A 13,806-nucleotide genomic window follows, 5' to 3' on the forward strand; every position below is an offset into this window, starting at 1 on the left:
ATTTGCCAAAGGCAGTGGAGGGAAAGTCTGCTTGTTTTGGGGTTGTTTTCCTCTTTTTGCTGCCGTTCCACGTGGGTTCCTGGGCAGTGCAAACTTAGCAGCCTGTGCTGATGAACAAGGGTGTCAGCTATGAAGTGCTTCTCTTGGCTTGGCATGTGGAGCAGCCTGTGAAAATAAAGTGGAAAACTTCAAAGTGTTTGCAGTGAAAGCAGTGTTCCCCTCAAGAATGGAGAAGTGTTGCTGTTAACCTGAAAACCAGAGCTTTTGGCTAGAAAGAGGAAAGTACAGAACATTCATAGCACATGCTGGATGTTCTTGTGTGTTCATTAAAAGGAAAAAAAAAAAGATAACAGGGAGACTTTTTTTCACTGACCAGGCTCATTAAGCCAGAAGCAAACAACATTCTTCTGCTCTCTGGATTTTCACCAGTGTATGGGGGCTAAACTGATTTCCTGAGGAAGCACAAGAACTTCTGCCGGGCTGGAGAGCAGTGAGATGTGGGGCTGGGTGAGAACCAGATCAACTCACTGTCTCTTGAAGTCTCTTCCCCTAAAGGGGTACATGAGTATCTGACCAGTGCTAGGTTCACTTTTCAACTTTTTAGCTAACTCTAAGAACCTGGGACAAACCACTTTCCTTGCACTTTTAAGGGTACCTTCTGCAAAGTTTTGTCTTCTCTGTGTGTAGTACTTAAAATATAAATCATATGAATGCTACTTAGTGCCTGTCTACTGAAGTTACAACTAAGTCCTTATTTCTGCATTATTTGAGGCAAGAAATACTAATATAAGAAACAAAGTATAAGAAATAATAACCTTTTAGTGTATTTTTGTTGGTTGAAATAAAGATTTAATGACTTCCACTTATTGTTGCTTTATCTTTCTGCAGGGATGTGAAAGCAGGAAATATTCTTCTTGGAGAAGATGGCTCAGTGCAAATTGCAGGTAACTTCCCTGGTAGCTTTGAGTAAACTTTAGGCATAACTGCATATCCAAGGAAATAGTTTACTGATCAAGGAGAAGCCTGCATAAAAATGTTTGCTTCAAAAAGCCACACAGTTCATAAAACAAACAAAAAACCTAATGATAAACAAACCACAAACCAAAACAAAAAGCCAACCGAGAGTTTATTACGTCTTGTTATCTTAAAATACTATTATTTGGAATAATGACAATCAGCAGATATAAATCATTTGATTGTGAAGTCCTCAGAATCAATAGATCAGATAAAGTTATTGGCATAAGCTAGTCAGATTTTTACATCAGCAAGTTTGTAGGCTTGGAAGTGGAGTGCACAGACTCACTGATTTATCATTGACGTTTGAGGTGGTTTTCCACAGGTCTCTGGTGAAGGGTGGACAGATCCATCAGAAGGAAATGGGCATATCTGATGGTAAAAGTCATTTAAGGAAAGATCAGCTGGTCAAACTGCTCCTGTAGATGCTCCCTGCTCTGCTTCAATTGAGCTGGATGGCAGGGAGGGTGTTTAATTGGCTGCCCTGGCCCAGCCCAAAGTGGGGTGAGCTGGAAGTCTTGGGAGCAGTCATGCAAAGCAAAACTGTTCAGACAGTTGCTTTAGCTCATACAGATGTGCCTGGAGAGGTCTGCTGCAGTCACTGCTGACATGAGCTGCAGCAACAGAGCTGTGCTGGAAACAGTCCTGGGTGGGGATAGACCATGTGGAAAAGGGTACTGTGTGGAGTGTTTTGCCCCCTGATCCTCTCCTGATATTTTATTTCATTCGTGTTCCCACAGACTTCACTCTTCTGTTCAGAAATCAAGAATTATGCCCTATCCCTGAAACATTCAAAATTGAATGGGGCTCTGAGCAACCTGTTGTGTTTGAAGGTGTCCCTGCCCATGGCAGGGGGTTGGACAAGATGACCATTAAAGGTCCCTTCCAACCCAAACTATTCTGTGTTTTTGATTATTATTATTATTACAGACTATTAAGTAAGCCAAGATTTTTGGAGAGTACATTTAGAACCTGTGATATTTGTTTTTCCTTCTCTTCCCAGCGTGCTGTTTTCCTATCCTGAGTACAATTTTTCTCCAATTCTCCTTTCCTCAGTACTGTGTTCTTCCCATGGATCTTGTAGTGCCTTTCCCATGGATCTTGTAGTGCCTTTCCAGTCCTAGTGCCACCTCTAGCTGGGGAGCAGAGCTCTGTCCCCTCCTGCCAGCTTGGCAAACATCCCTGTACATGTGTAACATTTTCAATCCCATTTTTAATTGGGAAGAGCCATATCTGTGTCTGACAAGGTCTCTTCTTTAGTGCCCTGTCCTGCTGGTAGAGTCACAGCAGTGGTCAGGCCAGCGTGGTGGGAGTTTAGGGACAAGGCAGTGACAGTTGTGTGAGGGAGAAGTGCCTGTAGCATTGTTTATTCTTTTGAACTATCTGTGCTTGGCTTTGCATCTTGGAATGAAAGGTGTAGATTTTCCACCAGGAAGCAGAACATGTTGCAGTGCAGTTTTTTCTCGGTAGCTCTCCTCTCTGCAGAGGACAATAAGCCCTTTACAGGACATAACACCTATTTCTGTTTAAAAACCTGAAGTGTCGTCGTTTTCTTTTTTAAGTCTTCTGGTGCCCTTAATGCCTGCTGTTACGTTTCTAATGAGGTGTAAATAATTCAGTTATGTGGCAGCTGATGGAAGGTAGGGAGTGGCTTCCAAGATGCTCAAAGGAGCAGACTTTATGCAGTGAAATCCTACATTTTTTCCATGACAGGCCCGAGATATGTTGGATTTGTAATTGCACAAGCTTTTGATGCTGTTTTGGGAGAGGCTGCAAAAAGCTGTAACTCTAAATGTTTCTGCCAGCCTAGAGAGAGCTGCTTGTGTTTCTCTTCCACAAGGCTGTCAAGGCTTGCCTTTTTTGTATTAAGGCTCACTAGCAATAGGTAGTCGTGTATTTTTTCTGCTGAGCAATTTTCAGTTGATAAATAGATTTAAGGTTGACTGGTCTTAGCTCTGTGCATTTCAGAGGATTTATTTTGTCTGTGATTGTACATGTTCCCTAGACTGAACTACTTGTGGTTTATATGTGCAACACCTAAATGATGAAATTCATCTCTCTGCATATCCTGTGAAAGCAGCACTTGGAGATGTGCAAAGTTCTCTCTTTACAAATTCTTTCTTTGAACATGCAGAAGGACCAACCCTGTCACCTTTCATCAGCCACAGCAGGGCCACTAAACCAAGGTCAGAGGGTTCACTGCAGTGGCAGGAAGCACTTCAGTTTCTGTGGAGGCAGCTGATGACTTGAAAGAAATGAAAATAAATGAATGAATAATAGAGAAGAGCCTGACCTGGTCATAACATGAGATTTTGTTTCTGTGGGAATTTCTGACACTTAAGCTTCCTTGCCTCCTGACCCAGTATGAAGTAGCAGAATTTCTGGGGAATTTTTTGAGGAGGAAAAAATGCTGGAAGCAAACCAATCCCAATAAAATGAGATTTGTTTCAGCAAGATCAAAGCACTTGCCTTTGACAATAATATTAATGCATATTATGAATAATTCTGTTGATTGTTGAGTCCTTCAATTATGGGCTGGATGAAATCACTTCATTCCCATGAAACAAACGCTCTTAAGTTTCTCTGGAAAGTTACACCACGAGATAAAAAACAAAAGATTGATCAGCTGTGGAATGTAGCCTGAGGGTTGGAGTGAATGGGGCACCTCCCTGCAAGGAGCTGGTTTGGTGTACATGAAAAATTTAAATCATGTAGCAGAGAAGAAAGACTTCCATTCTTTTATAATGACTCCTTCCCTTCTGCCACTCCTCTATCCAAACTGCCTGTGAACAGTTGTTAAGAAGGTCTTATTTAATCTTTGGCCTTTGTGACCTTGTGTTCCTGTGCATTTCCTCATGCTTGACACAGTTCCTGTTCCTTGTCCCTGATGAAATGTAATTCTCAAATGTAAATGAGGAATGTACATCTCAATCTGGAAATCCTTTGAGGGGAAAAAAGCAAAGGTGCATTTGAGATTGATTGGTGGAAACCTAACTGCAGGACTGTACCTCCACAACATGTCAGTGAATTTAACTGCTTGAAACTTTCAGTGTGTGGAATTCATGGCAGTAATTTTGCTGCACTATTACACAGTTCTCACCAGTGAAAATTAAAGCCTCTTTTTTGAATTTTGGGCTGTGCAATTCTCTTAAGGCTGAACAGAAAAGCAACTTGGTGAAGGTGTGTCAGACATTTCTCAGGTTCTGTTTGTAACCCTGAATTGGTGTTTGTGCATATGGGGAAGGCCACTGTGAGAGCACTTGAGTTGAGGTTGCTGCAGGTAAAGAGATGGAGAGATCTGTGAGCTCGAGGGCATCTGCTGGAAGTGGGAATTCTAAAAATTCCTCTAATGGCTTGCACAAATTCCCAGCTTGAAACTCCTCCCCAAGTCTTATTTTTACTCATGACTCTATTTTTAACTGTGTCGCTCCTTTGGCTTTCAAAAAGTGCATCCACTGACCCAAGGAGAAAATTGCCTTTGACCAATCCAGCTGACCAGCAAGACCTAAAGTGAGGCAGTTTGCTTCTATCTTAACATTTCTCTTTTTTTCCCCAAGGGCACTTGGGCTTGTGTCTTGGCACCAAGTTTTTGGAGCCTGTTACAATTCACAGTGTCACTTTCTCAGTTTGAAGTGTTCTCCTTCACACTGGATTAATCTGCCTTCTGGAGAGAGCAGGACTCTTTCCCAGATACCATTGTTCTGGGCTGTGCTGACAGTGATTGCAATGTAAATGGAGATAGCCACGTTCTTTTGTGTTCCAGCCTCTCCATGGCAATTACTTCATTTCTTTTAATCAGAGCATAAAACCTCTTTGCTCTGGCATTTATCAACTCCCAGGAGTCTAAAAGTGCACAGATAAAAACACTCTGTCAACATAAAACTGCATCGACATCAGTATTGATGCATAAACCAGGAGATGGCTTCTCACAGTAAGCAAGGCTTTGCATTTGTCAGTTTATTTAATTATGCAGGAGCTATAAATTACTGTGAAATGAGCATCTTGATAGACTGGGAAGGGATAGGAGAGGTTGAGGAGAAACTCTCCCAGGATGCATGAGACTTGCTCAGTATGAGCCACGCTTCAGCCATGGCATGGTGTGAACATTCTACTGAGACTGAATTCAGACTATATCTTTGTTTTCCCCTGATTTTATCCACTGGATATTAAATAATGCTGCCACCCATCCCTTTGAGATTGAATGTGATGATACAAGTGTCTGCTGAAGGCTGAGAGGCACACATCCCTCCATGTGTGGAATTTTTTGGTTTTTGAGACAATAACATGATCTCTTCAGGATTTAAAACCAGAGAATTCTCAACGCGCACTCCCAAGAGGTGCCCGCAGTGTCAGCTGTGGCCTGGGCAGGCTGTGTTGCCAAGCAGTTGAAGTAGATTGAGATTTCACTAAGTTGTTCAGGACTTGCTAATTGATCCTGGGCAAATTGCCTAACCCCTCTCTCTTTATCTATTTATAAAACGGGGATAGTTAAGGCCAGGCAAAACTTGTGTAACTGAATTTGTGTAACTTTCCACAAATCCATGCCAGCTTGTCACCGGTTCGCTGTGTTCCTGACTGCTCTTAATTCATGGCACTAAAATAGCATTCTACATAAACATAGAGCTATGATGCAGGCAGTGTCATTCCCCACTTTCCCTTAGGAATCTCTAACTTTGGGAGATTAAATTGCCTGAACAAGGGGCAAGGCACAAATGTAACTTGGGAGGGGAGTGTTGATTGCAGGGTTCGCTCGAGGAGCCTGTGTTAGATCATGAACACCTTGGAGCCTCTTCTGCCTTTCAAAAAAAGGTCCAAAAGTATTTTTCTCTATGATTGGAGGAGACTTCTAGGGCCTCTCCTGCTATAGAGAGCTGTGAAATAACTTCTTAGTGTCACTGGTACTGTCTGTGTTTCCTGAAGAGATGTTGCACTGTTTGATTGTTGAAACCACTTGTGAACGTCTCCGAGGGCAGTGGGTGGCGCCACCCAGCCTGGGATCTGTCATCCTGAAGTTACTTTGTGAAGTAGGAGGACAAGTGTGCATTTACAGATCCAATACCACTGTGCATCAATCTAGACTCTAAAAGGAAAGAAGCCTTTGATTCTCATTCTCCACTAATCTTCCTTTCATCTGGTGTCCTACCACCTGCTGCGTTCTCAGCGCAAAATTGCTATTTATCACTGTCTTCCTCTTCTTTGCCAGGTTCATTCATCTTCAGTGCTCTGAAAGCTTTAAGGTTTGCAGGAAAGCACTAAGTACAACTGCAGATATTTTCTGATGGTGAGCAACTGAACAAGAAGGAAGGTGACCAGTGAAAATAACATCTAGTGCTGTCTTCTGAAATGCTTTTTGTTTAAAGACAACTCAAGTGATTTTGAAGTCACGATTGAATTATTCTGTTTTTCTACCCCTTTTGAATTGAAAACTGCTTTAGGGTCTGATTCGAGCACACCAAACTCTGTTGGAGCCCCTCTGATATCAGCAGGTTTTAGTCCTGGCTCTTAGTGCACATTCTTCATTTCTTTCCCTTCTATGTAAGAAATTGTAGGTAGCTGCATGGAGTAGCAGGTATTTGGGCTTTTTAGGATTAAGGTAATGTTACAATATGAGAGGGCCAAGGAGAGATTATTTTTAGCAGCTGACTTCTAGATTTGGATGAAACAATCTAGAATATGGTAGAAATGTGTCTTCCTGAGAGACACACCTGCAGTGGTGCCTGTTGTGATGTGGTCCTGCCACAGCATTCTTATGTTGCTGAGTTGTTTGTACTGGGTCTACTTTTTCAACTTCTACATTTCCTGAGTGGCCAGAGTAGTTTTTAAGTTAGACAATTTGGATACCATAGTACCAGGAATTGTTTCCTCATGGCCTGCTTTTTTAAACACTACTCTGCAACATCATTGCCACTGTAGAGTGTCCTGTAGGATATGTGGTTTGCAACATGTTTCTGCTGGAATAGACAAAATTGGCCATATTTTTTGCAGAGCCTGCATCAGCAGGATTGAATTCCCATCCTGGCTTGGTTTTGCTGTGATATGCAAGTCTGGAAATATACATCTTTATGGGTATTTTTTTTTTTTTCTTAGCTATCTTTGGTTTAAATGACTGAAACAGCTCCAACAGATGAATCTTTTCTACATTGCTTCAGAAAAATGGAAAAAAAAAAAAACCCACCACTTCCATCCAGACACCCTGGAGACTGTAATTTGCTGTCAGATTGCTGGAAGTCTGCAGTTTTTGGGCTCCTTTGGGATATCTGACAGTCGGTGGATCCCCAGCAGTGGTGGTTACTGGTATTGCAAGCCAGCTCCAAGCGTTTCCAATTCCTCCCTGTCTCTGGTGATTCAGTCCTTGCCAGTTATCACCGTAGTGAGCCAATGTAAACCACGAGCTGCCAAGGAAGAGTACAAATGTGTACACATTTTAGAGCTATCCTGAATTTCATGGATTTCCCCATTTTCTGAAGTTCAGTTCATTTACAATAACCTAGTTCTGTTTTAACCTTTTTGGGGGCAGAGAGACTGAGGCACAGATGGTCCCAACTGCTCAGAAGAAGGAATTTAACCTGAACTTGTATTTGGAGTTGTGTTTTATTGCTTTCCAGATATTTCCTGAGAGCAGGCACATTCTTATCTGAATAGCTGGGGCTTGGATAAAGTTAGTAAGATGACATTTGAGAAGATGGTCCCAAAGTCAGTCCTTACAGGGGGGTAGCACAGGCTGTTTGAGCCTGTTTTAGCCCACTGGAAATGAGGGAAATTAATTGGGAAAACATTAAATAAATCAACCATGTAATGAAATAAAGTTTAATTCCATTTAAGCTTTCTTCAGATGGCAGATGTAAGGGCCTGATTTCCATCTGGAATTTATAAACCCGAGTTTGATGTGAGATGTGGTGAATACTGTGTGAAGGACTTGTGTTTTTACTGCTGGAATGCTTTTGCTTTGAATGGCATTTCCTTTCCCCTCAAAATGACTGCATGGAAACTTGAGGTAAGATAATATGTGCAAGTTCAAATACAGCACATCACAATAAAATGCTGATGGCACTCGGACAAGTTTCTGTTAGTATTATCTTATTTAAAAGAACTTCTGATTGCTCTTGTGTTTAGAACAATAGATCTTGGGAGACTTCCTGTAATGAGCAGTGAAAGGCAACTTTACTCTGAATCTTTTAGGGAGCTCCTGCAGTTTCTGAGAAAAGCAAAAATGGTAAATATTCACATGGAAGATCTCAAAGCAAAAATCACTTTTGCAAAAAGTGGGTTTCCAGAAGATTCAGATTGCAGTACTGATGGGGACACTGATCCATCTAGGAGTGCTAAAACTCCAAGCATAGCAGGAAGCCAAAATGCCTTTGGGAACAGGAAAAAAAACAGGTCAGCACATCTGGAAGAGCTGAATCCTAATGATAGGCTTTTGTTAGTGCTGATTTTAGCCCTGTGATTTCTATGCAGCTTTATTTAATGTCACCTTGCAGTTACCCATGTCTAGTACTTCAGTGAGCACTAGGTTCCTCTCCGGGAAGTCTCGACTGAAGTGAGCTGGAAGCTTTCAGCATCTTGTGAGTGATAACTTCAGAGGTGTTTCTCAAATATTGAAATTCTAATGAGAAGTGACTCACTGCACTGCTGGTGTGATGCAGAGGGAACTTGGGACAGTCCTCATATGGATACCATGACTTACATATTGAAAGGAAGGATCTTATATTGCACTTAATTCTCCAATTTAACATCCTTAAGCCATGGAGTAACTCTGGCACCTCTGGCCACAGAGGCAAAGGTTTTTACATTTTGCTTTGTCAACAGAGTTTCAAGATTTTTCAAAGCAGTTGTGATCTATAACGTTCTGGTTTTATGTTAAATAGCCCTGGAATTTCAGAGATTTGCCCTCCCAGTCTGTCATCAGTCTCAAAAATGGCATCTGAGATTTTGATTGCTTGTACTGTGTTCAAAAATAAAAGTGTGTGTGTGTGGATAAAGTTATGGGGAATTGAGTTATATATTGTGTTATAGGCCCATTGCAGGCTTGTAATTCAGCACTACATAAATAGGGTGATTTGGAACAGTTCTGTGTTAACAGTTTCTCTGTCACTTGATTTTTATTTTTATTTTTTCTCCAAACAAAGTGCCATCTTCTCTTGAATGACTTGGTTGCCAGATCTTTGGTAATGCTCTTCTCTGAACAAACATATTTTATTCTATCCCTGTATGCTGCTGCTGGTAACAGATTCTGTTTTCCATGCCATTCTTAATTGCATAAAATATGAGGTTACAGCATAGTTTTCAAATAAAAGAGTGGTTTTTTTGCAAGAAATGCAAAACCAGTGAGCACAAAGGGCATCCATGAGCATCCTGGTTTGTGAAAGGTGTTTCAGGTGGGGAGATGCTGTGCAGGGTGTGAATCAATGTCTGTGAGGCTTCCCTGGGATGCTCAGGCTGGTTTGTGGCACGTTCAGTATCATCAGGAACCAGTCTGAGATCCTGTTAAAGCACTGAGCATTTCAGCCATGGAGGATTATAAAATAAAACATGTTCTGGTCATAAAAAAATCCAGAATAAAGGGCTGATACCTCAGTTAGAACAGTCAAATGCTTTCAAGGGACTTTTTCTGCAGCCAGCTTGATTGCTGTGGATGTCACAGGATGCTGCTTGAGGGTCAGTGCAGTTATGTGTGTATACAAATGTAAATACAGCTCTGGCTGGCAGGGCAGGTTTGTACAGCAGCAGGGCTGCTGGGGGAGTGTGGGCAGGCTCTAATGTGACCAGTGGGCTGTAATGGAAAGTGGAATTTTCCTCTCTGCCAGCCAGGGCTGAAAGCTCTGCTGTCCCCAGGAACTGAATGGTGAACTGCTGAATGGCAGTTCATGTACCAGCACTCGGAGGGAGCTAACTGTTGATCATTTCTCCTTTATTAGGAAACCCCTCATGCATGACTGCATGGTCTGGTACTTAATAGGTGGCTGGGAATATGAGGGGAAAGAAGGGATAGCCCTTCAGTTTGCTCAGGATGTGTTCTTAATAAATTCTGCTTTTGTTTTCTTTTCAGACTTTGGTGTTAGTGCGTTCCTGGCCACTGGTGGTGACATTACCAGGAATAAAGTCAGGAAAACCTTTGTGGGCACACCTTGCTGGATGGCACCAGAAGTTATGGAACAGGTGAATTGTGTTTCCCAGTGTCCACTGAGCTGATCTGCACCTCGAATTCCCTGTTATCAGCAATGGCTATGTTTATTTCTAACCAAGATGATAATTTGACATCCTGAAGGGTTTTCTTATATACAGGATTTTCTTTGACTTGCCTATTGCAGCCAGACTCTTACTGGGGAATGTTAAGTGTTCAGTAGATTTTTGCTCCATTGCTTCTCTTCAGGCTCCTGCCTCAGGTGAGGATGAGACAGCTCAGTTGTTGCATAAAGAAGATAAACCTGCCCCTCCCTTTTGCATGGATGTGAGGTAGAATATAAATAGTTTCACACATGGTAAATATGCCTTAGACAGCTCAGTAATGTGCTCTTCTGCATCTGCAAACCTAAGATTTGGGGTAGTTAGTTGTGATATGTCAGAGTGGGGAGTTAATTCAGTATAATAACATGCATTTGACTTCATTCAGGTTTTTAACTCCTCTTGGCTTGTGAGTATCTAAATGCTGAGGAATGCTTGTCTCTCCCCCTTCATTCCTCTGCTCTTTTGGCTCACTAAAAGATGTCATACTTCTTCCCCTTGCATGGAGAAATGCCACTTTTTGTCCTCCACTGCTTCTCAACTAAACTACAGAAGCTTTGTGTGACTTCTGGTGATGGACACATGGAAACTTTATTTAATATAAAATCGCTGCCAATTTCTTAGCAAGATTCACAGAGAAAATTACACCACAGTCTTACCAAGGCATTTGCAGTAGCTGCCGATGGCATTGATGTTCACTGCCATGAACATTCTGAAAATTATCCCTCATGCCCTTAAAATCAGTTTGACAGAGGCCTGGGTTTCTGACAAGTGTGCTAAGCAGAAATATAACTGGCTATAAATGGGTTTCCATTTGTCTTTCCAAATTTTTTTTTTTTAATATTTAAGGATTTGTTTTATTAAAGTGAATCCACCCTGATACATTTCTCCTTGCTCTTGTTTCTCGTAAAATATTTTGAAGCTTGAGAGGATCTTGAATAAGACCCCCATGTATATTTGTATCTAAAATCAAATGCAGCTAAACACAAGTGCATTAAAGTGCATTTTTTCCAATATCTAAAACTCCCTGAGGAATGGAGATAATTTTGGAGTAGCTTAAATATTTTATTGATGAAAGGCTTGTTCAATGCTTGGCCTTTTCAGTGGCTCCTCATGGTGGGACTGAGGGGCCAGTGCATTCCAGCACTGCTGCAGCCTCCTCAGAGTGCAGGTCTAACAGGGCAGGATAAAACCACATTTCCTAAATTGTCTTTGGGATTGTCTTTGCAAACTTGATTCTGAGTTGCTTCACTGTCATATTCTTCTGGATTTTTAAAAATTTAAATCTGAGTTAAAATAAATAGAGTATTTGGTGTTTTTGAAGGTAGATCAGAGCTGTCCCTTGCTTTTCTGTCCTGTGTGTCATGCCCAGGCCTCAGCAGCCTGGCCAGGACCTAATGGTGCTGCTCCTGGCTCTTTGCAGCTGCAGTCCTCAGGACAAAAGGGAAAAATACCTTAAAGAGGGAGCTAAAAATGGGAAATGAAGGTTTCAGTGACAAAGTGAGGTGTGGTTCTCCACAAATGAGTTTCCAAAGGAGGAGGTAAGCTTGGCCCAGAGTGCAGTACCTGCACCAAGGCTGTGCACATGTAATCAGTTGCAAATATGAAGTTAAAGCAGTATTTTAATGGGATGCTGATGATGCTGATGTGAAATCCTTCAATGTCCATTAGATGATCTTGCTGCCTTCCAGCAGGTGTCACTCTGAGCCACTGGATCCAGCCGGGAAGAGGGACAGAGGGCTTGCTCTAAGTTAGCCTTTCACATATAGATATTATTGACCCAATTCCATCTGGTTTCCTTCAGCACCATTAAATTCCTTCAGAATGTTAATGTTTGATTGCTCAACATTGTCTTTTAATGTATGGTCACTCGACAGATTTATGGCAAAAAAAGGAGTTGATGAGAAAGATAAATGTTGTTGATATAAACTAACTGCAGGGTGGTGACTAATTCATTGGACAGATGTCAAGATGAACTACTGCAGACAGTTTTGAGCTTTTAACTTTCACTTGCAAGCAGGATTATATGAAATAATGAAAAAACTCCCTCACACTAAACTGTTAAAATCCTGTCAGGAAATGGAGATGTACAGTGTATTGGTGTGCTGCAAGAGTAACTGAAAGATGCAGCTAAAAATGCCCAAAAGTTATTCTTCAAACCTAAAACTAGTGTGAGAAGACAAAAAACCGCCCTTACAGTGTATTTCTTCTTGTCCTGTGCCTTTTAAATGTTACTAGATATCTGCTTGTTTATATAACTGACTTGAAATCTGTTCAAAGTCATGGCATCCATAAACTAAACACTTCAAGAAACATTTCAGACTTATAGGGCTAATGAAAATTGTGCTTACAGAGTGGAAGAAATCAGTGCAAGATATAAATTCCTGTCTCTATAACAAGTTTCAGTCCAACTCTAGTATTACATGACAAATAGTACAGGAGGGGGTTTTGTTAGTTTGCCAAGATTCAAGATCATCTTTAAGGCAGCTTGGGGAATGCTTTTTGGCTGCATCACAAGGAGTGGCTTTCTGAAGCTTGTTAGGTTATTTGAGCACAGTGCCCCTGTTAGCTCTGCTCTGATGCAATTTTCATTTTTCCATAGTGTAGTGAGAAGAAACACAAACCATCCTAAGCAACAAAATGCTTTGATTTTCAGAGCTGCTCTTGAAGTTAGTACATAATGTCTCTCCCCTGCAGCGGAGAAAGCAAGTGCCAAAATATTACCTAATGATAATGAGGAAGTAACTGCTTTGGCATATGAAATATTTTTTCCTGTGCAGGAGGGGAAGTAAATGCTATAAATTTTCCTGAACAGGCTTGTGTTTAATGTCAAGTGCAGAAGCTACTGTTAGTAACTGGAGGGAAACATAAGTCTGCAGGCAGGAATGAGGGGCTTTTACTGGGCTGGTGTGTCATGAAGTTCCAGGATGGAGCATATTTGCAGTCAGGTTGATTAAAAGTGTAGTGAGGCGGGTGTCCCAAGGGGTAGCAGTCCATCTATTAACTATGAGTTTTATTGCACTATGTAATGATTCTCTGTGTCTGTGTGTAGAAGTCAGAGCCTGGGTTAGCCCAGTGTCCCTTTATGTTCTGCAGTGGAGTTTATGGCAGAGCAGTCCTAGTTGTACAGTGCACAGCCATGATTTTCACCAGACTGTGACTTCTAAAACACCTCCTTGAAGGTATGAGGACCTGCAGGGAGAGAAGGGAGAAAGTGTTGTTTCCATCTCTATAGTGCTGGTCTTTCCAAATTCGTGGGGAAAGGGTGTGTGAAAGGACAGCAAGAGGCACATGATAACATCCTCTAATATTTTTCAGGTCAGAGGATATGATTTCAAGGCAGACATCTGGAGCTTTGGGATCACTGCTATTGAACTGGCCACAGGAGCAGCTCCTTACCATAAATACCCGCCGATGAAGGTGAGCAAATCTCCAGATCTTTGTGGAAGATAAGGGATCAGTGTGTTCTGTGGATGTTTTCAAGAATTTGGCTAGCATGTTGCACAGAAGAGTTTGTCCTCTCAACTTAGCACATTGCATAGAAGAGTTTGTCCTTTCAACGTGTAC

General features: G+C 41.6%; 1 protein-coding gene across 3 annotated transcripts in view; it reads left to right on the plus strand.

Moving 5' to 3' along the window:
* OXSR1 (oxidative stress responsive kinase 1) overlaps positions 1-13,806 on the plus strand; it is an 86,890-nt gene that overhangs the window by 53,151 nt on the left and 19,933 nt on the right. For all 3 annotated transcript variants that reach the window (XM_059838923.1, XM_059838931.1, XM_059838937.1), the window contains 3 exons: positions 889-944; positions 10,064-10,173; positions 13,558-13,659. In XM_059838923.1, the coding sequence (XP_059694906.1) occupies positions 889-944; positions 10,064-10,173; positions 13,558-13,659 (268 nt within the window). The remainder of the gene's footprint in view (positions 1-888; positions 945-10,063; positions 10,174-13,557; positions 13,660-13,806) is intronic.

The sequence above is a fragment of the Haemorhous mexicanus genome, chromosome 1 (genome assembly GCF_027477595.1).
Source record: "Haemorhous mexicanus isolate bHaeMex1 chromosome 1, bHaeMex1.pri, whole genome shotgun sequence".
NCBI lineage: Eukaryota > Metazoa > Chordata > Aves > Passeriformes > Fringillidae > Haemorhous > Haemorhous mexicanus.